The 23998-nt window shown below is 47.7% G+C and overlaps 1 protein-coding gene across 1 annotated transcript in view; it reads right to left on the reverse strand.

Annotated features, from left to right (window-relative positions):
* Positions 1-2790: 2790 nt before the first annotated feature.
* Positions 2791-23998, reverse strand: part of TOP3A (DNA topoisomerase III alpha) — a 35722-nt gene continuing 14514 nt past the window's right edge. The window contains exons 6-19 of the mRNA XM_063111562.1: positions 23648-23791; positions 23328-23498; positions 22953-23053; positions 21104-21178; positions 19775-19857; positions 18528-18735; positions 16453-16638; positions 16167-16296; positions 12543-12656; positions 12274-12439; positions 10450-10593; positions 8387-8509; positions 6528-7228; positions 2791-4869 (exon numbers count right to left, since the gene is read on the reverse strand). Of these exons, the coding sequence (XP_062967632.1) occupies positions 4691-4869; positions 6528-7228; positions 8387-8509; positions 10450-10593; positions 12274-12439; positions 12543-12656; positions 16167-16296; positions 16453-16638; positions 18528-18735; positions 19775-19857; positions 21104-21178; positions 22953-23053; positions 23328-23498; positions 23648-23791 (2525 nt within the window). The 3' untranslated portion in view covers positions 2791-4690. The remainder of the gene's footprint in view (positions 4870-6527; positions 7229-8386; positions 8510-10449; positions 10594-12273; positions 12440-12542; positions 12657-16166; positions 16297-16452; positions 16639-18527; positions 18736-19774; positions 19858-21103; positions 21179-22952; positions 23054-23327; positions 23499-23647; positions 23792-23998) is intronic.

A 23998-nucleotide genomic window follows, 5' to 3' on the forward strand; every position in this document is an offset into this window, starting at 1 on the left:
GTCCTGCGGCTCGGCCTGGCACCTTGGCAAGAGGGCTGGAGATCAACTTGGAGGTGGAAGAATTTATTTTAAAAAGTAGTGTTTTAGGGGCCGGCCTGTGGCTCACTCGGGAGAGTGCGGTGCTGATAACACCAAGGCCACGGGTTCGGATCCCATATAGGGATGGCCGGTTCGCTCACTGGGTGAACGTGGTGCTGACAACACCAAGTCAAGGGTTAAGATCCCCTTACCGGTCATCTTTTATTTATTTATTTTTTTAATTTATTTTTTTTTTAAAAGGGCAGTTTTTTATTTATTTATTTATTATTTATTATTTATTTTTGAAAGATGACCGGTAAAAAAAAAGTAGTGTTTTAGTCTGTTCAGGCTGCTATAACAAAATAACAAAGACTGGGTAGCTAATAAACAACAGAAGTTTATTTCTCATAGGGCTGGCTGATTAGCTCATTTAGAGCGCTGTGTTATAACACCAAGGTCAAGAGTTCAGATCCCTGCACCAGTCAGCTGCCAAAAAAAAAAAAAAAAAAAAAATTTTTTTCTCAGTTTTAGAGGCTGCAAGTCCAAGATCAAGGCACCATCAGATTCTGCATCTAGTGAGGGCCTACATTCTGGTTAATAGATGTCACTGTCTAGCTGTGTCCTCACATAGTGGGAGGGGAGAAGGCATATCCCCAGGGTCTCCTTTTTAAGGGCACTAAGCCCAGCCATGCGGGCTCCACCCTCATGACGTAATCACCCTCCAAAGGCCTCACTTCCTGATGACATCACATTGGGGTTAGGATTTCAACATGAGTTTTATGGGGACACAAACATTCAATCCATAACAGGTAGGTTATGTGGAAGGAGAATATTAAAAAATTCTGTGTGAGGTCTTGCTTTCATGAAGGGAACCCCAACTAGTTAGGGTTTTGTTTCTTCCTGCAAGGCTGCACTGCCAAGCCCCGAGGTGTGCCCACCCTCCTTCTGGCATCAGACTTCAGCCGTGCACCATCAGTTTTCAGAGAACTGTTTTCTCCACCCTCCTTGCCTGTCCTTGTGGTCCCACAAGTGGCAGCAGTCTCAGCCCCCTTGTACAGGTGTGAAGTAAGGGCATCTCAGTGTCTCCCAGGAGCCAAAGCCGGGGCTCACTACCTTTGTCACCACAGAGGGCAGACGAGGCCTGGGGAGGGCTTTGGGCTGTGTTCAGGGGCTGTAGCCACCCCAGCTGTGCTGTTCACATCCTGCTTCTGTCCTTCCCATGCCACTGTAGTTCTTAAGGGGACTCCTCTACCAAGAGGAGCAGGATGTGGGGCAGGTAGGATGGTGGCATAGGCCTTTAGGTGCAGGATGGGGGGGCCTCTTCCACGGAGGTGTTCACACGGGCTAGAAGGCTCCACAGAGGCTATAGCAGGGGTCAAAGGGCAGGAGACTGGCTTAGCTGAGGCCCACCCAATCTCTCGGTCTGGAGCTGCCCTTGGGCCTTGATGCATGGAGGCCTTTGAGCAATTCTGGTGGTACAGGGCTGGCAAAGGAGCAGCCTGGGGAAGAGCCTGTGTCGTCTGTCCTTGTGTTTGTAAAATGGGAGTCACTTGATACCTACTTCTGGTGGCTGAGGGTTCAATGAGCCGGAGGCGGGAGGAGGGGGGCAGGCCATGCTAAGCCAGGGCCTGGCACAGAGGAAACTGCCCCACAATGAGAGATTGTTGGGCCTTGCTGCCTCCCTCCTCCTCCCAACATCACCAAGACCCTTCCTGCTGCCAGGCAAGCCCACTGGTCACGAGGCCTTTCTTGCCTTTTTTGGAAAGGCTGGCCTGAGAGGCTGGGGGTGGCTGTCCAGGAAGTGAGCTCGGTTTAGAGCCCCTCTTAGACTAGACCCTAATGTGGGCTGCTCCGTGGAGGCCACCTGCTTCGGGTATCTCTGAATTTCCTTTCTCATATACCACGGTTTCAGTGGGAAAATACCAGGATGAGTTAGAAGGGAGAGAAACGTTCATGGTTGTAGCACCAGCTAGCTAGCCAAGGCTCATGTCCGGGACTTTGGTTTCTAGCCAGAGAACTGGAAACATACCACCGTTTTGCTAGGAGGCTTCTCAGAGACCAGGTGTCAAGGTCAGCTTAGCTGCTTGGTAGGGGAAGGCACTTAACCCTTAAAGCCTAGGTTTCCTCCAAAAAATGGACAGCAGAAACTGATAGCTTCAGTAGAAGACACACAGCTCCCCAAGCAGCTGGGAGGCTGAAGCCACCCTATGTGGACATCTAGCCCGTGCAGTCATAGGACCATTTACTTTTCCTGAGCCTTGTGTTGCACAGCTGTAGATGGTGTTCAATACAGAGGTTTAAAAGCCTTCCCAATCAGCTGGGGGGAGAGGGATCAATCTCTTGTTGCACTGAGCGCTGTTCACCAAGTGGGCCACGAAGAGACTTTCCAAGTCCCTAACGGGTTTTATCTGGGGAGTTTTCACTGCAGTCGGGCCCAACTGTAACCTCCCACCACAGCGCCTCAGGCTGAACAAGAGTACCCGCTTCCAGCTGAGGGAACTGAGGCTCAGGGGGCAGAGCGGACTGAGGGGGAACTGAGGCCCGGGGGCAGAGCGGACTGGGGGGTCCGGAGCCCAGCCCAGGTCTGTGTGACCTCAAATGCCTGACCCTTTCCTTGGTGCAGTCCAGTCTAGCAGTTTGTGGTTTTGACACACACAGGAGTTACAGGGGAAAGATTTAAAAACCAAAAATGCATCTGGTGTCCAGAATCTATGATGAACTCTTACAACTCAACAACAAAGACAAAACAACATAATTTAAAAATAAAGGACTTAGACATTTTCCCAAAGAATATATACAAATGGCCAGCAAGCACATAAAAACATGATCAACATCATTAGTTACTAGGAAGACGCAAATCAAAACCACAGTGAGGACTGGCCAGTTGGCTTAGTCAGGACAACGTGAGGTTGATAACACCCAGATCAAGGGTTCAGATCCCCTTGCTGGCCAGCCACCGAAAAACCCCACGAGATGTCACTGCACACCCACTCAGCTGGCTAGAATACAAAAAAAGAAAACAAGTGCTGAAGAGGATGTGGAGGAAAAGTAACCCTCATGAGTTGTGGTGAGAACACACAATGGTAGGGCCGGCCCGGGGCCCAGGGCTCACTCGGGAGAGCGCGGTGCTGACAAGTCAAGGGTTAAGACCCCCTTACCAGTCATCTTTAAAAAAAAAGAACACAAAATGGTGAAGCCACTATGGAAAATTTTGGCAGTTCCTTAAAAAGTTAAAACATGGAAGTACCACGTGACCCAGCAACCCCACTCCTAGGCATATGCCCCAAATAACTGAAAACAGATAATTGAACCAATACTTGTACAGAAATGTTCACAGCGCTACTCACAATAAAGAAAAGGTGGAAACAACCCAAACGTCCACAACAGAATAACGGGTAAACATACTGTGGTATATGCATACAACAGAGCGCCTCAGCCATAAAACGAACTGCTGATCTGTGCTGCAATGTGGATAAGCCTTGCAAGCATTATGCTAAGTAAAAGAAGCCGGATACAGATCACATATTGTACGATTCCATTTACACAAAATATCCAGACTAGGTAAACCCTGAGACAAGAAGTAGATTGGTGGTTTCCAGGGGCTGGGAGGAGGGGGAAAATCACAAATTCACAGCCATAACTCACCCTCACTAAGATGTGTCAGGAACAATTCCAGGAATCCACATCTGTAAAAACCCTCCCCTCTGACGCCCAGCCAGGGCACAGAGCCATTGGTCTAGCTGAAGAGTATGAGCCAGCAGTCCCGACCTGAGAACAGTTCGTTTCTTCACCAACCACTAATGTAACCGGGCAATCCACACCCCAGTTCCACTTATTTTCTAAACTATAAGATGAAGCCAGCACAGCTGTACACTATTCACAGTGTTTGTGAAGGCAAACAAGGAACGTGGCCACCTCTGGGAAGTCCAGGAGGTGCAAAGTTAGTGTTCTGAGTCTTGCATCAGGCATCTTCTCTGCTCCGAGGGACACGCTGTTGGGTGGGTAGAAGTTGGGCACAGTGCTCACCACGTGGACAGGAAGGAAGGGCTGGGGCTGGGAAGGGGACTGCAAGGGGCCATGGACAGTGAGAGCCCCAGAGTGAGAGCTCCCTCTGGCACTGGCAGGCGCCTGTGCCCCCTGCTCCTGCAAACGTTCCCCAGACACCTCACTATCACTTGTCAGAATAAAAGGGGTTGAATTCTTTATTAAGGCACATGAGCTACGGGTGTCCTGGGTTCTAGCTAAATAGAGAATGGAGATGCTTCTGCAGATAGTGTTAGAACAAGAGCCACTTCTTTGCGTGACATCGTCCTTCTCAGAAGGGCGGTGGAGAGAAGCCCCATCCAGGCTGCCCAGTGCCAGTTCCACACCCACGGGCTTTCTGGTGGTGAAGGAAGCTCTGGTTGCTTCTTGGTTTGCAACACTGTAGGCTACGGCTGGGGACCATGCCAACGCCTATTGTTAAATCTGCCCATTGCTAACAGCAACCATCTTTATAGGGCACAGGGCCAGCCACTGTCCAGCAGAGCTGGCCTTCTGCTATTTAACACAGGAAGGCCCGACTCCAAAAGCCAACACTTTCCTCCAAGTTTCCAGGACAGCAAATGGCCACCTGGTCCTAGTTCATTCATTTCCAGGTATGAGAAAGTGGCCATCTCTACCATCCCCACTCTCATCTGTTCTGAGGACAGAAGGGACGGGTATGTCCAGGCTGGTGGCAAAGGCTGCATTTCCGAGGTTTCTTTGCTGTGGACCCCATGTCCGAGGATCTGGCTCGGGGTCTTTTGCTTCTGGCCTCTGCCCCCTGGATTTTTCCTCTGCCTCCTGGCCAGGGTGGGGCTCCAAATGTCCCTGTGGGAAGTCGGGGGAAGGCTGTTTAGAACTGACACAGTTAAGTGGCAAGTATAGGTTACAGTGATGGGCAGAGGGAGTCCCAACTTTTAGTCATGCCCACCCCATGGGTCAGGCTCCCCTCCCTATGGAGGATGACTCCACAACATCAAATGTGACATGTCCCTTACCTCTTGCTAAAGAATCCTAAGCTCTTGGAGACATTGTCCTGGTAAGGGACTACTGGTGTCACTTTGCCTTTTTTTACAGAGGCAGAAACCCAAGCAAGCAGCTGGCCTGTGGTGAGGTGTGAAGATGAGCAGCCCGTGTCCAGCAACCTGCCCCCACCTCCCATGCGAAGAAACCCACGCTCTGGATCCCTCTGCTCCCTAAACATGCCTCTTGGTACTGGCTGCCCGATTATCCAGGACAATTGATCAGCTGGCCTAGGTCAGACACCACTTCTTTCCAACTGGGGAAACATGTGGCCCTGGCAAGTCTGAAGTACGTGCAAAGCCAGACTGCCCATCCCACACTTCAAATGTGGGTTGGTCCCCGCAGTGCCATCTCTGGGCCCCTCCAACACTGGGAGCCAGCTCCAAGTCCTACACATTTTTTTTTTGTTGTTTTTTGTTTTTTTAAAGGATGACTGGTAAGGGGATCTTAACCCTTGACTTGGTGTCAGCACCACGCGCAGCCAATGAGCAACCGGCCATCCCTATATAGGATCCGAACCTGTAGCCTTGGTGTTATCAGCACCACACTCTCCTGAGTGAGCCACAGGCTGGCCCTAAAGTCCTACACTTCTTGCCAAGTGTCCCAGATTATTCCCATACATGCAGAGCTGGTGATGTGTGTGTTAGAATCACAGTCTGGGACTAACTCCTTTAAAAAACAGAAGCCCTGTTTTCAGTTTCAGGAGGAAACTGAGGCAGAAAGGCTAACTCGTTTGTTCAAGGTTACACAGCTAGGCTTTGAAACCAGATCTACACAACTCCAAAGCTCCCATTAGGCCTCTTGGTCATTCTCAGATATTTAATTAAGCTCTGCTGTGCACTGGAGCAACAGGGACCATCTCAAGGTGCACGTACAGCATCTACCTGATCCCGTGTCTAGGTGCCAGTTCTCACAGTACCCATTTCTGGGACACAAGCCCAAGCTGCGTTACCCTGAGCAGGTTCCTAGACATCATCAGGGTCAGTGTGTTCACCTGAAGAAACAACGGTGATGCTAATGATCTCGCAAGGGTTACAAGGCTATGAGGAGCACAGGGCTATGAGATCAGGCAGACCTATGTTCAAGTCTTGGGCTCTGTCACTGTGTGACCCTGAGCAAAGCTGCTTCATTTGTCTGGGCCTCACCTTCCTCATCTGTGAGACCAGGACGGGAATGCTTACATGATGAAGATGAAAGAAGATGCATATCAAGTATATTTAGCATTGTGCCCGGCGCACAGCTAGCTACCCAACTGATGGCAGCTGCCCTTCAATTTGGACCAAAGACTGTGCAGTTCATTGCTTCACTGAAAGGGGAGCAAGTGAGGAAACGGAAGGCAGCCCATTGCCGCTCCCGATCCCACCACTACACTCACTGCTCGCCTTCTTTCTGCTGCCTGTCTCTGAGGTGGAGACCACCGGGAAAACCTAAGGCAGGAAACTACGTGCCTCTCCTGGCCTCACCTGGGGCCATGTTCTCATCGACCCACTGGAAGAAGCCACACTGCTGCTCTCTTGGCTTGGCGCATGTGTGGAACTGGCGGCCCTTGTTGGGCCCGTCCTTCTGCACGGTCCGTGTGACGGTGGGCTGGCTGCACAGGCAGGATGTGCCACCACCACCAGCATCAGCAGTGCTACCAAATCCACCCAGGTGGCCTCCCGAGCCTGGTGGGCGTCCCTGGGAGCCGCCTGGGGGTCTTGACACTGAGGCGGCAGGCCCTCCCGCTCCAGGATGGCTGCTGTCGGCCCACAGGAAGAAGTTGCAGCTGCCACCATTGCACTTATAGAACTGCCGGCCCTGGTTGGGTCCCTCCTTACGGACGGTGAGCAGCACGGCCTCCTGCCCACAGTTGCAGGTCACGGAGTTGCTTTCACCAGCAGTAGTGGGTGGTAGGAGGGTCCGGGCCACAGCCTTAGAGGGCCCAGTCTGTCTGCTGTCAGGATGCAGGGAGTGGCTGTGATGGCTGCTGTCCATCCTGTTGAAGGACTGGCTAGCCTGCAGGTGGCCAGAGGGCTGGCTGGCAGGCTGGCAAGCTCTAGGGGGACCCCGAGAAACTCTCAGGTCCAGGATCTCCCTCAGGGTCTCATCACATCCGCCGATGCAGCCAACAAACTCCAGAGGCATGGTTGGGGGAAGGCTACCACGCTTAAACTTTAACTTCAACCTAGTGAGGCCAGAAGATGAGAAAAAACATGAACAACCATGTGCCAGCATCTTCTCCTTGGCCCACAGAGGGTTTATGAGCCCAGGCCTCCCTCACTGTCCCTCATGTCCCAGGAGACCCATGCAGAGCACCTATAATGCCCCCAAACTTCCCCCCAGATTCCCCTCCAGTTGTCACAGGAGTGCAGAGTGGGAAGCAGTACAGAAGAAATCTAAGACCCCAGTTAATATCCAAATATACAGACACCTCTGAAAGGCCCCATTTCTCTATACCAGCAGCTCTCTGAATGTGGTTCCGGGGCCTTTGGAGGTTCCTGGGAACTTTCAAGGTGAGGTCAAAACTATTTTATAATAATGCTAAAGAGCTACGTCTATTTTGCTCTCATTCTTCCGTGTGCATTCACTGGAGTTTTCCAGAGATTAGAACACATGCAAAAACCCAACAGACTGAAAGGAGAAGCAGATAAGGAAATCTGTTTTCTATTAAGACAGACATTAGTCTTGCAAAAATGTTAAACAATGTCATTCTCTTCATTATTATTATTTTTGCTTTGGAAAACAGGTATTTTATACCTAAAAAACGTTATTTATGTTAGGATGCAATGCACTTACTATAAATGAATTATTAAATATCGTAAAAGATGTTTCCACTTTAATTTCAAATATGGTATATATTGATAAACAACCCACAACAAAAGCTCTTTGGGCTGTTCAATGATTTTTCAGAGTGTGAGGGATCTGGTGACCAAGAGGTTTGAGAACCACTGGCCAGCAGAGGGGCTCCAGGCTTGTAAGAGGGGCTTGGATGCCATATTTAATACATGAATAATTTCCTGCGCACAATGCAGCAATGATCTATCTGCAGAGGTCAGGGAAAGGGCAGCTTCGTGGTTCCTCATGATACAGGAGGCCTCTTCCTTGGATGCCTGGAGCTCACTCCATTCTGGGCTTCCATCCCTGCCATGGCAGTGACAGCCACCAAACACAGCAGAACCGGATCAGGCTTGCTGTCCTGGCTGCTGCCAAGCACAGCTAAAACCCCACAGTACCTAAGAACAGATTTCAGGATACTCTCCTCTGGGTTCCAGCAGGAGGAAGGGAAAGCTGCATGCTTCAGCACACGTGTCGAGGGCATACCTGACTCTGGTGCCCAGCTCACCTGTACACAGGCTGCGGATGACACAATGGACACACACTCTCATCCCTGCTGGCCTCCAGCACTGAGTCGGGAAACCACATGGCCGATCGACATTCTGGGAAACCCGTGCAGCTGAGGTAGAACCTGGGGAGACCATGGGGAATATGGGAGACATGCTTAGGCTGTCACTGTCTGCCAGCGAAACTTTTAGCTGATTGAAGAGGACATTCATGTTTCTGGAGGACACTTAATTGGATACAGTCACTGATACTGAATGACTTAGAGAAACTTATTTCCCACATCCCTAAACAATGACGCAGCTATTGCCGAGCCTGCTTTAATGCCAGCAGTATGTGCCTTGTACTGCGCGTCCTCGCACATTCTCACGTTTCTTCCTCATGACAATCCCGGGTGGTGCAGTAGCACCCTCAGTTTGCATGAGAGTAAACCGCGGCTTGGAGCATTCTGGAAACCTGCCCAGGGACATGCATGTAGTTAGCTAGAGCTAGGACTGGAAACCCATCTGTCTGATGGAAGAGCCTTTATTCCCAACATCTATGCTACTTGTCTTTCTTGGCCAATGTTTCTTGACACCTTCTACTTACAAAGCTTTAGGGTTTGATTAGCCAACACGCATATGGATTTACAAATTCCTTTGAGAGTGCCTGAGTATGACTAGGCAGGAAAAAAACCCAACCCTAAACACCAATTATTTAAGCAGAAAATTCACAAACTCAGAAATAGAAATTATCAGATAAACTCTGGATGTGGTAAATCCCATAAGAGAATCTCCAGACCGCCCTGGGTGCTCTGAGAAGCATTCCTTTGATCAAGAACTTGAGAATTCAAAGCTAAAACAAAAGTATTCTCTCCCCTTAGATTCCAGCGACTACTAATCTAGTTACCTAGTGGTGGCAAAGAAAAAACCCATCGATAGCATTTATTAAGCACTAAACTACTTGCCCCAGGTACTGGGCTAAGCCTTGAGCAGCACTGGCTTCCATATCTGTGGGTAACACAAGCCCTGCCCCTTGCTTCCAGCTGTGGGTGTGGCCTACTGACCTCTGGTTTCTGAGAGCCGAGTGACCTTTTCTCCACCAGGCCAGCCAGGCTGGTGGTGAGGAGTTTGGGAAACCACAGTAGTCATTCAGCAGCAGAAGGCAGCACAAAGCTGCAGCCTGAGGCAGGCTGGGTAGAATGGAGAAAGACTAAGAAGACCTGGGTTCAGCTTCTGCCTTCACTGCTCACTAGGGCTGCCTGACTCTTAACAAGCCCCTCAGCCCTCTAAGACTGTTTTCACTCTTTAGAATATTGGAGGGTGGCACAAAGACCAAACAAAGGTGTTTATGGGGCACCTCGCATCGTGCCAGCCAGCAGGACAGCAGGCGATTGGCACTGCGGCCACTACTCCTCAACGCTTCTTTCCCCAAACTTCCTCCAGTGGCCAGCTGCTAGCTCGGAGAACTAGGCCAGATGTGCAACCTGACTCTGGGGGTAAACTGCCCAGTCTGATCTAGTGCCCTGAAAATGAAAAGGGAGTTTTTCAGGCCTGGCTGAGAACTAAAACCAGAGGAGAAGAAATGTAGTATTTGTTGAGTTATCTACAGTGTATCAGGCAATGTGCTATATAGTCTTGATGCTTTCAGCAGATCCTTACCCTTAACACAGCTCATGAGGTAGATACTATTGACCTTATTTTATGGAAGATATTGGGGCTCAGAGTAGTTAAGTAACTTGCTTTGCGTCACATAGCTTATATGTGGCAGAAATGGGATTGGAACTCAGACCCATTTGGATCTGAAGCTCATGCTCCTGCAATCGTCATGAATTGGGTAAATACTGTTCTACCCACAGGGGACAAAACCCCCACTATGACTCAGTCCTCACCTGTTCTGAATTCCCACAGCACTTCCCACCTCAAAGGCCAGACCCACCCTGCTATCCTAGCTCCAACAGCTTGTCTACTGGTTGGCAGCAGCAGGACTGCCTTTAAGCAATTACATGGAAATGGAATGACAGGGCATTTCAGAGAGATGTGCGGCCAACACAGTGGGTGCCAGGGCCAGCAGAGGTGGGGCACTGACCCGCCACTCTTCTTGGTCTTGAGGACCATGTCCTTGTTGCACTGTGGGCACTTCTTGATGGGCTCTGGCATGGCTGGGTAGATCTCTTCTTGCTGGCCTACTTCTGCCCCTTCCCCGAAATACTGGGACAAGGCCTCGTCCAATCTGAAGAAAAGGCAAAGAAATACACCAGCCAGCAATCACTGCAAATGCATTTACAACACTGTTGTGTGTACACAACATGCATGACCCAGGGAGCCAGCTGGGCAGTGAGCCACTGGCCTGATGAACAGAACAGGGGACAGAGAGAGGACTCACAAACAGGTCCTGGCTCCTCTCTGACTCCTGGCCAGCTCCTGGGAGGAATCAGCTACGGGCAGACACTTCTGTCTTGTCACTGGCACCACGTTAAATAAATAAAACTGCACAGGGTTCATGCATAAACTCCTGAAGTGTCTGTCTACATTTAAGTTTAAACTAGGTCACATACTTCTTTTGAAAATTGGCATGGTATGGTCTGAAGGATAGGAAAAAACAAACCTACTATACTCTCACAACACACTTCTGACATCAGATGTGTAGGAGTTTTCCCCCCACACACCAAGAAGTTCTCCAGTGGACACCACTTCAGTATCCTCCAATTCAATTCAATTCTGACACTATCTACCTAGAGATAAATCCCACAGGTGCCAATCCCACAAGACTGCCCCACTTCAGATGCCAGTTGCAAATTCCAGGTTGTGGCATGTGCTTCTGACTGACCAGCTATAAAACACAGTTCCGATGACGCCCTCTTTGGGTTTGATTAATTTGCTAGAGCAGCTCACAGAACTCAGGGGAACACTTTATTTATGTTTACCCTTTTATTATGAAGGATATTACAAAGCATACAGATGAACAGCCAGATAGAAGTGATGCACAGGGTGAGCTATAGGAGAAGGGGCGTGGAGTTTCCATAACCCCTCTGGGTACCACCGTCCAGTGACCCCCATGTGTTCAACTATAAGGAAGCTCTCTGTTCTTCTGAGTTTTTGTGGAGGGTTCATTATTTAGGCATGACTGATTAAATCATTGGCCATTGGTGATCAACTCAACCTTCAGCCTTTCTCCCCTCCCCAGAATTGGGGGTTGGGGGTAGGGTGGGACTGAAAGTTCCAACCCTGTAATCACATGGTTGGTTTCCCTGGCAACCAGCCCCCATCCTGAGGCTATTCAGAGCCCTCAGCCTCCAATCATCTTATTACTATACAAAAGACATATAACTTTGGTGACTCTAAGAGTTTTAGGAGCTGTGTGCCAGGAAACAAAGACCAAATATATATGTATCTTATAAATTACAATATCATAGAAAACACGTTTCTAACAAAATGCACACATGCTGCTTGCTAAACGACCACCTCCAAATGCTCCAGAGAACAAATAGATCCTACACCAGCACTTGGGTTTACCAACTTTAAAAGACTCTGCTGCCTAATTCAAGACAGAATTAAAATCAAGAGAATGGCATTTCTAAAGCCAATATCCCAGATAAGTGGAGCAGATCATTCTGATTATTGCTTCTACACTGACAAAACTCTATGGAAAGAAAGAAATTAAACTCAGCGGAGGAAAACCCAAAGGGGAGGAGCTGTGTGTGGAGAATGCCCCCCACAGGTAATGAGGCCACTGGTGAAGATGAACCTGGCAGGGTTAACAACCCAAAGGGCACAGCTTATGAGGAGCTACCTTACCTCAATTCTGCTGAATCACTCCCAAGAGCCCCCACTTCTTATACTGGGAAACGGCATTGCCCTGACCATAGAGCTAAAGGATCTCCTGGGCAGGAGAACAGGCTCTGGCACTCACTTCTTTGCTTTAGCCAGTGCTTCAATGAAAACCTGCTTGTATTTCTGCACTTGCTGCCTTAGCACCACAAACTTGTCCTTCTTGCCCTCACAGATCAGCTTCAGATCAGCTTCCAGCTCAGCTCGGAGGTCAGGCTTGGACATCTCATAGCCCATGGAATCATAACCTGCAGGGAAAGACTGGTGAGCTGTGACGCCCCACATGACCCCCTTGGGGACTTCGGCAACAAGGCTGCCCTGCTATCCACTGAACTCCCCCCTTCTCTTTACCTTCCACAAGTCCCATGCCCAGGTGCCCCGGGAGGAACCGCTTGTCTGGGGTGAGCCCAACGTACATCCGGGATTTGATGGTCTCGATGTGCTCCGCGTGAGTGGCATCAGTACCTGGAAGACATTTCCTGTTACTCTGAAGTAATACAGACCACTGCACCCAGAGGGCCCGGGGCTGCCTCCATCACCCTGGGACCCCTCCTCTGCCTGGATGCTCCATGCAACTAAGATGCTTCCATTCACATCTGGCTCATACTAGAAATCACAATGGCAATATCAACTCTCCTGCTCCCCTACATCCAATTACCCATCAAAGCTATCAATTCCAGCTTGAAAACTCCTTCTTTAAATCTTTCTCCTCCCCTCCATGTGTCAGAGCCATGGCTGGAGCCCAGATTACCACATCTGCATCATTACAACATCCTCAGTCTCCCCATTTCTGGTCTCTTCCTTCACCCAACCCATTCTCTAAGTTGTCCAAAAGGGACCTTTTAAAATGTTGCTCTTGGGGCCGACCCCATGGCTCACTTGGGAGAGTGTGGCACTGGGAGCACCGAGGCCACAGGTTCGGATCCTATATAGGGATGGCCGGTGTGCTCACCGGCTGAGCGTGGTGCGGACGACACCGAGCCAAGGGTTGCGATTCCCTTACCCGTCCAAAAAACAACGTTGTACTCACCAGCCACCCCCCCCCACACACACAGTCACCCTCAGGCTGACACACACACACACACACACACACACACACACACACACACACACACACTCTCTCTCTCTCTCTCTCTCTCTCTCTCTCTCTCTCTCTCTCTCAGGCTGACACACACACACACACACACACACACACACACACACTCTCTCTCTCTCTCTCTCTCTCTCTCTCTCTCTCTCTCTCTCTCTCTCTCCCCCCCCCCCCCCCCTCAGGCTGGCCAGTTAGCTCAGTTGGTTAAAGCTTGGTGTTATCACACCAAAGTCAAAGGTTCGGATCCCCATACAGTCCAACAGCCAATAAAAAAAAAGTCCCTCTGCCATTAGGGAAATGCAAATCGAAACCACAGTGAAATACCACCTCACATCCACTAGCATGGGTATAGTCAAGAAGATAGATGATTACAAGTGTGGAGAAATAGGAACCCTTGTACGTTGCCGGTGGGTATGTAAAATGGTGCTGCCTCAGAAAACAGTCTGGTGGTTCCTCAGAAGTTAACCGTACAGTTGCCATGTAACCCAGCAATCCCACTCCTATGTATATACCCCAGAGAACTGAAAACACATGTCCACACAAACCTTACACACCACTGTTCACAGCAGCATTACTTACAATAGCCCAAAAGTAGAAACAACCCAAATGTCCATCAACTGATGAACAGATGAAGAAAATGTGGTATATCCACACAACGGAATATTATTTGGTAATAAAAAGGGATGAAGTTCTGACACACACTACAACATGGATGAAACTTGAGGACATTATGCCAAGTGAAAGTTACAAAATGCCATATATTATATGATTCTACTTACAGAAATATATAAAATAGGCAAATCTACTGAGTCATAAATATCAGGAGTTGTCTAGGGCTGAACGGGGGAACAGGGAGAGACTGCTACAGGGTACGAGGTTTCTTTCTAAGGTGATGAAAATGCTCTAAAACTGAGTGTAGTGACAGGTGCACAGTTTTGAGAATATACTAAAAAACACTGAACTGTACATTTTAAATGGGTGAATTGTATGTGAATCATGTCTCAATAAAGCTGATAATATTATTTTATAAAAACATACCTCCTCTATGTGGCTCCTTTCTTTAGAGATCTTAAATGGCTCCCCACTGACCCGGTGCCAACATCTAAGCACCTCAGCATGGCACACAGGCCATGCACGGCCCCGCAAAGTCAGGTCCACATCATCTCTCTGGCCTCACCTTCTGTGATGTCCCCACACCCCCACTGCAGCCACAGTAGGCATGTGCTCTCCTGTTCCTGGCTTTCCTCAGGCCCTGCCCTGGCTGGGCTTGCCTCCGCTGGTCAGGTAGTTTTACTATGAGATTTTTAGGTCCAGCTCAAATGCCAGCGCCCCTATGAAGTTTTCTTCCCTGCCTGTTTCCTGCAGAACCCATTGCATATATTCAAAGTATTGGTCTGGTTTGGTTCTTCTGCTGGACTGCACCCTTGAAGGGAAAGGTTAGGTCTAATTCCCTTTTGTGTCCCCAGTGCTTGGGCCAAGGTCTAGCTCTGGCAGGCTTCATACATTTTTAATGAATAAATCATGACGGGCAGACTCCCTCTAATTTCATAAACGTGCATGCTTTCTCTATATCCCAGTTACAGTCATGGGCTCCAGGTTGGAGCATTTCTTCCTATGTCACAGGACTACGAAACTGCCTTTGTAGGTGAGGCAGCTGTACCCTGGATGGAATGATCTGCTCCTAACACACCTAGGGAGCTCCATTTCCCCTCCACTAAGCCGCTGGCCTTTCTGGACTAGGTCTGCCAGAGACATCCTCAAGAGCTGTGATGAACAAATGAAGGGGCAGCAGATTAGTCACAAGGACCTGCCTGCAAAGCTTGAGCCATAGGACTTATTGGGGGAAAATGCAATTCTCAAACAGTGTTTTTTTTTTAAACCTCATTCTGATTCCACAGCAATTATGGAAAACACTTTAACAAAAAGCTGAGAATATGGCCACCCATGGCTAACAGGAGGGTTCTGCCATGTACATGAAGATGTGTGAAGCCAGTGTGAGCAGTGTGAGTGAGCAGTGAGTAGTGTGAGCATAAGTAGTGTGAGCACGAGTGGTATGAGCCATGTTAATGTAAGTGGTATGAACATGAGCATGAGTGGTGTGAGCAGTATGAATGTGAGCAGTGTGAGCAATTTGAGTGGTGTGAGCAGTGTGAATGTGAGTGTTGTGAGCAGTATGAGCAGTGAATGTGAGTGGTGTGAACAGTGTGAGTGGTGTGAGCAGTATGTGAGTGGTGTGAATGTGAGCAGTGTGAGCTGTATGAATGTGAGTGTTGTGAGCAATGTGAGCTGTGTGAGCAGTGTGAGCAATGTGAGTGTTGTGAGCAGTGTGAATGTGAATGTTGTGCAGTGTGAGCAGTGTGAATGAGTGGTGTGAACAGTGTGTGAGTGGTGTGAGCAATGTGAGTGGTGTAAGTGCAAGTGTTGTGAACATGAGTGGTGTGAGTGTACAGCCACTGTTCCACATGGGAACGAGGCTCAAGGCTGCTATACCTGATACTTCAAAGATGAAGACAGAGTTGCACAATGACTCTCCCAAGTTTTAATTCTTGGCAACCTGTTTGCTGTCCTTATTCAGAACAACAGCAAACCTACATGTGGGCCAAAGGGTACTCCCTGCGGAGCCCTCTGAGTCCTGGAAATCTCTGTCATTACATGCATGATGAAGTGCAGGGTTTGAGCATTGACTGTGGAGTGATTCGGATGAGGTTTTAATAACTCACACACTTTGTAACCTTTGTAAGTTCTTAACCTCTCTCTCCCTTGCTTCAATATAAAATGGAGATAAGAATACAGCTCTTGCATTAGAGAGTCACTGTGAGGATTAGAGGAGATTCAGGGCCTGGGAATTAGTAAGTGTTCAAGAGCTACCTGGACAAGCTACTGACCAATGCCGTGCTTCTCCATGAGGGCAATGAGGTCAGCCTCAGTGAGCAGTTGGGGCGGACTGGTCTCCCCATCCACCATCTCCACAGTGCTCGGCTGGAAGCAGGAACCTTGCTCATAGATGGGGAGGATCTACAGGGAGGAGCAGGCATGGAAGTCAGATCAGTCTGTCATGAACTCCTGCAAAAGACAACCTCCATTTCAAGGAACACAGTCCTGCTCCCTCAGATGGCTCAGGGCTGGGAGCACGGCTGTCCTCTCTCTCCCTGGGGCCCACCTCTTTATCACCTTGTCACTCCAGTGATCATATGGATACACGTCCAGATAGTTTCGTGCCAGAATCATGAGGCCATGGGCCACGAAGCGTTCCTGAGCAATGTCAATCTCCACTGTGGTCTCCTGCCCCTGAGCATCCTGGGAGCAGCAAGCCAGGAAATGGCGAACAATAAACTCGTACAGTCGCTGTTCATCTCCCTAGGAAGAAAGAAGAGTGTGAAACTCCCTCCAGAATATCACCTCTTAAGGACAGTAGCATCACCAGTAGTTTAAACCTGGTTTATGCCACCTTTCAGATTCAAGTTCTGCACAGAACAGGCCACATCACTCCTCAGGTCCTGCACTAAAGTGGAGTGCCAGACATGTCCTGAGGAGCTAAGAGTTTATACTGATACATCTCACAACTCTACTCAGATGTGGTCAGCCAGGGAGTCATCTTCCCTCCAAAGTGGGAAATGGTTCTTTGATGTAAACATCAATCTAAGCGGAAAACAAGACGAAAGCATAAGAAGGTAGCAAGAGACTCCCTGAATACAAGACAGGCAGAATAACACAGGACCCGACAGCCTTAGGCCAACTCCATGCACACACTCAAGCAGCAATTTCTTAGGGTGATTTCCAATCAATCACGTGATCAGGATTTAGTGAGACTCAATCTATCAAAAGCCCATAAGACACTCATAATCACATCCAATAATTCCCCTTCTAAGGATTTATTCAAAGGAAATGATTGGAGATTCACACAAATATTTATGTATACAAACATTAACTATAGTATATCATCTATCAAAAAGTTGGAAATAACTTAATCTTCCAAAAACAGATGTGGCAAAATAAATTATGGTACATCTATACAATGTTAAATATCATACTTTAAAAAACTATAGTATATGAGAAAATGCTTATGATAAAAAATGTTAAAATGTTTTTACAAAATCATTTGAGATTATAATTTTATCATAAGAACACTATATACATGCATAAGAATGTGGTTCTTGGTAGGGGTAGGATTACAGTCAATTTTTTTCTTCCTTATAATCTTTTGTATTTTCTAAATTATCTAAAATGAACATGTATTACTTTTTTTTTTTTAAATAAAAAGACGACCGGTAAGGGGATCTTGACCCTTGACTTGGTGTTGTCAGCACCACGCTCAGCCAGTGAGTGAACCGGCCATCCCTACATGGGATCTGAACCCGTGGCCTTGGTGTTATCAGCACCGCACTCTCTCCAGTGAGCCACAGGCCAGCCCCAACATGTATTACTTTTAAATCAGAAAGAATATGTTATTAAAAGAAGAAAAGACTGGGCCGGCCCGTGGCTCACTCGGGAGAGTGCGGTGTTGATAACACCAAGGCCCCGGGTTCGGATCCCATATATGGATGGCTGGTTCGCTCACTGGCTGAGCGTGGTGCTGACAACACCAAGTCAAGGGTTGAGATCCCCTTACCGGTCATCTTTAAAAAAAAAAAAAAAAAAAAAAGAAGAAGAAAAGACTAAAATTCACTCAATTTTGTGATAAGCCTGCAGATGTCAAATAACCCTTACCAGCTCATGCCCTCCCAGCACTTACTCCCTGCTGAGGAAGTGACTAAAACACAGACACAGTCAGGCAGAGCTGAATGGGAAGGCCACAGTGACTGCGGCGTGACAGGAGGGTTGCAGTAAAGGTTCAGGAAGGCAAAGGAAGCTGATCCCGTTCTTGGGAGGATGGACTGGATTCTTCCAGCTGACAAGGGACCACAAAGGCCATAAGGTTCGTGAGGTTCGCTGTAGGTGTGGGGGCTGTGCAAAAGCCCAGGCAGGTGTGTGAGAGGCCAGTGGAGAAGCTGTGGGAACTGACAGAGTGGGGAAGTGGGGCTGGAGAGAGGGTGGAGCCCACCATGGGGAGTCTTTCATGAAAGCCAGGCAGAAGATTATGAAACAGGAAAATCCTGACACTGATTTCTCTTTTCTGAAATGGAAAAGATATTTCAAAACCACTTATTTCCTAAAGTCAGAGTCTGTAGAGCAAATTCAAATCCTACCACTGACCCTTCAGCACCTCCCTCTGTGTTCCAACAGGCAGCACCTTCAGAAAGACCAACCTGCAAGTGGCTGGCATATTTGGTGGGGTGAATGGGAGGGTGGGCTTGGTCAGTCTTGTTCCCATTGCGTGGGGTAGGGCCACCCTGCTCTAGAATGCTCTGGGCAAAGGCCCCCCAGCGGGGATCCCGGGTTTGCTGTTCCACCAACACAGTCAGGTTTAAATCTCTGGGGAAAATGTTTGTTTCCGTTCGGGGATAGCTGATGTACCTAAAACAAAGGCAAACAAACAGAAAAAGAAATTGCTAGGCTCTTTAATTGGTCTATAAAGAAATGAAAGCAGTTGGTAACACCTGCAATTGCCCACCTGACATAGCCAACTCAACTGAAAACAGCCTTGGTTACCTACATTGAGGAAAGTTCTGAGATGTGACTCCCTCACAGGGTGAAAAGCACTAGGTTCTCCTGTTAGGACACTCAAGCCAAAGGTGAAATGGAAGCGGCCACAGAGCAGGATAAGGGCTCAGGGCTCTGCCAGCAGACTCGCAGCCTGGTACACTTCACTGGCTTCTCTTAGGCTTAGTATGACAGAATGGCCCTGGTGCAGTGCACAAGCCTCATTGGCCCTGACAGCTTCAACATTATGTGTCTCTGTAACTTCTTAAAGTATACAAAGTATAATGCTATCCAATACAACTATAAAGTGGACTCTATATGCAATTTAAAAGTTTCTATTAGCTGGGGCTGGCCTGTGGCTCACTTGGGAGAGTGTGGTGCTGATAACACCAAGTCCACGGGTTCGGATCCCCTCACCAATCATCTTTAAAAAAAAAAAGTTTCTATTAGCTGCTTAAAAATCATTGAGATAGGATACATTCTATTTTCATACAAATATTCAAAATCCAGTGTATATTTTATATTTTCAGCACATCCAAATGCAGACAACCCAAATTTCAAGTGTTCAACAGTCACATGTTAGACAGCATATAAGAGGATTTCAGTGCCTGGCATTCATGACCCCTGAGGTAGGGATGATTTTCACAGGCAAACAACTCCTAAAGGTACCACTTGCTGTTCGCCACTTGCCAGGGCCCTAGAGAGAGTTGTTGAGGGGCCAAGAACAGGATTTGAATCTATTCTACGGGTTCCTAGCTAACCTTTTCCTACTGAAACGTCAATGTCAAAAATCCTTCTATTTCAGAGCCCAGGTGATATCTAGACAGTCTGTGTTTCCCCACAACTCTATTTCTAAAACATTTTATCCTGATAAAGATGCACCAAATTCTACTCCCAAATCCAGAATATTTACCCTTGAGTATAGAGCTTTTCGGCAATCCTCATGGTTTCTTTAGCATTTATTCTCAACTTGCGAGAAGCCAGCTTTTCAAGCTCCTGTTGAATGGGTCGACAGGAACATTAGGTATGGTGGGTGAGTCGGTGGGCACCACACGACCACACAACTCATCTTCAGACAGGTCTGGCCCCTGTTACTCCAGTTGCTGCTTTCATATAGAGGAGGAAAGACTGTGCCCGAGAAAGATTTCTGGGCCAGCCAGGGAGAGCCAGATCCCAGCCCAGTGTTCAGACTCTGACAAGCAGCAGTTAGACTCACCAGGGAAGGCAGCAGATTTCTGGGCCCTGACCACTAGGAAATCTGACAGAGTAGGGGGACAGAGGCCAGAATCAGCATTTTTTAACAAGCAGTCTAACACACTGATTCTAACACAGGTAATCTGAGATCCACACATTGGAAACACCACCAAAGCCCCAGCAGACTCCTCTGGATGATAAAAACCATCTTTGAGGTCCTCAGGGGGATAATCAGCTATTCTTTCCCCTACATGACACTTCAACAATGTTATTGACTATACGTCAAAGCATATTTAACATGTAAGGAATAAAACATATGTGCCTAATATATAAAATCAATCCACAACTTTTCCCTTGGAATACCATATTGGAATACCATACACACAATACATTATGGATACCCGAGACAGAGAAGGCACTGCCCACCAGCCTCTGCAGGTTTCTTAGGCTGCACATCCTGCATGTTCAACCTCCAGAGTTAACTCTGACTATAACTCTACCCTGCATTTTCCTGCTAAGTAGTGGCTGGGGAGGTGCATCCCTAATGGGATTTTTTCAGAATTGTGTCCCATGGGGGTGGCTCTTCGCGGGATCAAAAAATTTGAGAAGTCCTGTTTTAAGGTAAGTTCATATAGCAGATATTTAAAATTATGTTTACACAGATTAGGCAGCAACATGAAAAATTGCTTGGGTAGAAAAAACAAGTTACTCCAATTATGATGCTGTAAAACTATGTATATGAAAAAATTAGGAAGAGAAGATACCAGAACTATATCAGTGATTATGTAAGGATGGTGAGATTACTGGTCGTTTGTCTTCCTGCTTTTGTTTCCCAAACCTCACATAATGCAGTTATAATGCATTTGCTAACTTAAAAAAATAGCATGAAGAGGTCAAGTGAGCCATGTCTTTTCCAAGCGCTCTGCTGTGTGGCTCTGCAACAGGCAACATTTCCTTCCTCTGAACCACAGTCCATCAGTAGAACCCCAGACCCAACAACAGGAAGTAACTGATCCTCAGTGCTTGAAATAGGCCACCTGGAACATACCACAGTGTCCAAAGCTTGAGGCCTCCACTTGCTCTTTGGCTTAGACCTGACCTCCATCACAGTTGCCATGGGATCCTAGAAAGCCAGGAAAGCAAGGACCACATTAAAGTGTTGGTGCATCATCTCCCGCCTTGCTGTGGACTGCCCCTGCTCACCATTCCAGATTACCCTGCCTGACAGCTGAGGCCACAGCTACAGTCCAAGACACTGCCACACTGAAGACCGCTTGCAGCCAACAGTGTGGTGAATGTCATCACCCCTTTTTCACTCAAACCAAGATTTTGAAGGGCAGTTTCGTAAGCCTTAGAGTGTCCCCTCCGGAGCCTATAAAATCAACAGTCTGCATCTCCTGGGTACAGCTGCCTACCCACACATGTACAGTATTACTATTTTTTTTTTTTTTTTTTTAATTCAGGTAAAGACAGCATTAGAAATAGGAGAAATTACACAATACAAGCTGGAGAATTTTAATCTTAAAACCAACTTCACATTTTTAAGACCGTGTAAATGAACAAAAAACTCAGCTTAAATAATTTGCTAGTAAGGATATCTGTATATCAAAATTTGAATTTCTCCTTCCCAATAGACTAGGGACTACGTGCTCTTTCCAAGGAGCTCAAAGTACACCACATGCCATTGATTCTTGAACCACATCCTGGTGGAGAAGCAGGGCAGGTCTTTCTATTTAACAGACAAATGTGCAGGGTCACAGGGCAGAGTGGTGGACAAACAGGCTGTCTCCCTGGATCAGTGTGGTCTGTAGAGGAGCAAGAATACACAGGACTCCAATGTGTGCTCTGCCACTTAAGAGCTCTGGTGTGTCTGTGAGCAAGTTACTTCCCTTCCTCCAGCTTTCTCTTCTATAAAATGGAGATGGTATCACCGCCCTCACAGGCCGTTATTAGGATTAAACAAAATGACACGTAACAGTGTGCCTGGCACACAGCAGGTGCTTAATAGTTATCACTCCCTTACCAAATTAATAATAAATCTGCCAGCAGGCTATAGCCAAGAAGCACACCACAAATTACCAAACCTAGATACCTATGAACGTTCCTCAGGCACCCCTGTGTGCAGCCCCTAAGTTAAATCAGGCAATGATGCACTGACTGATGGGAAGTGGCACCACAAAGTGAACCATCAGTCTGAGAGTCAGGACCCAGGAAGGCAGTGTCCCAACTCTGCCACTCACTGCCTGTGGCCTGAGCTGGTTGGGGCCCTCTGCAGGTGCTGCTCTATGACACATACTCCCCCCAGGTCCTGCCCTCGCGGTGTCCTAATCACTCCTGCCTCCACTCACTTGTCAACCCTCAGAAAAGCCTTTCATGACCACATCTAGAACAGTTCTCTATTCCTAGAACATTCTCTATTCCTTTACCCGGCTTTATTTTCTTCCAGACATTTATCACTATACGAAATGAACTTATTCATTTGTTTGTGATTTTCATCTCTCCAGATTGTCTCATGTGACCAATGGAAGAGAGGGTTGGAGCAGATGCTGCCGAAACTCCCTCCCAACTCCAGGAGTCTATGGTCTAGACTGGTCTAGCTGATCCTTCCTAATCTCTGGAGACAGTATATGCCTCAGGGACAGACTTCAACTGCACATTTCTCAAAATTACTGGTTTTATCTAAAAGCTTTGCAGATCCTTCCCTTTCATATTTTTAGTGCTGTTTTCATGAAGTTCTAGTGTCACTGGTCCCCAAAAAGTGATGCTCTGAGGTGCAAACAAAACTAATACAGTTCAGTGGGAGAATGGACAGGACCACTTCTACCAACAGAGAGGGAGTGTCTTGGAGGGCGTGCAGAACGTTTCCTAGACCATAAAGATTTCAAAGGACTTCTTACCTCCATACACAACTGATAGAGGACAAGACAAGCCGTGTGGTTAAAGAGACGATGCCTTTTCCAGTTGAAATCTACAGTACCATCTTTGTGGTCATGAGTTACTATATCGGGAAGAGATAAACAGAAAGGCTGTGTCTCACAGAAGCCACATGCTATGACAGATAGAAAATGGTATATTATAGTGAAAGTTAAAGGAATATGAAAAAGGAAAGCATTTCTGGAGAACAAAGAAGACTTTAAGTGAATTCTGAATATTGCAATGGGGCAAGGTAAAGGGCAGCAACACTAAAAAAATCATCACACATTTATAATTAGTGCTATTAACACTCCATGATCCCCCTTGTTATTCCTGGGCAAACCTGCCACCTGCCTTACCTTTAATTCTGTGGAAAATTTCTGGCACAAAAGCCTGAATGGCTTTAAACCTCTCCACCACAAACCCCAGTGTAGGGAACTGGCAGCTGCCATAGCTGATGAGCTGCTCTGCCAGCACCTCGGGAAAAATCCTCTGAAGCCGCAAGGTCTGGAACCTAGTGAAGGCAGCGCCTGGAAAGTTAGGTTGGAAGAAAGGAGAACTGACAAATGATGAGGTCAAAGCCGGATACACACATCCACACAGGAGCCTCATGTGTGTTTCCATAACCCAACATCAGTGTACCACGGGGGCCATAGGAAAGGTCCACCTAGCTCCTCACCAATCCTCAGGTCCAGCTCCTGCCGCACATCCACAGCATCGCTTACTCTCTGATCAGGTTCAGCCAGGTTTTCACAGGCCATCCTGACAGCGCGCGATGTGATCTCAGAGAAACGGGCTCTCAGCACCTGCAGACTGGGCTTCACTACAGAACACAAGGAGTGACTAAGGTCAAAGTCACATCACACTGTCCTCTCATCATAAAGGACTCACTTCTCTTAAACCACCTTAAAATAAAGGCAAACCAGTTCAAGAAACTGTGAGGCATCCATTTACCTATCAGGTTAAATTAATAACAATGTCTAAGAGGGAAACATCTATAAACTGAGGGTTGTCAGAAATAATGGGGGAG

Source organism: Cynocephalus volans, chromosome 10 (genome assembly GCF_027409185.1).
Source record: "Cynocephalus volans isolate mCynVol1 chromosome 10, mCynVol1.pri, whole genome shotgun sequence".
Lineage (NCBI taxonomy): Eukaryota > Metazoa > Chordata > Mammalia > Dermoptera > Cynocephalidae > Cynocephalus > Cynocephalus volans.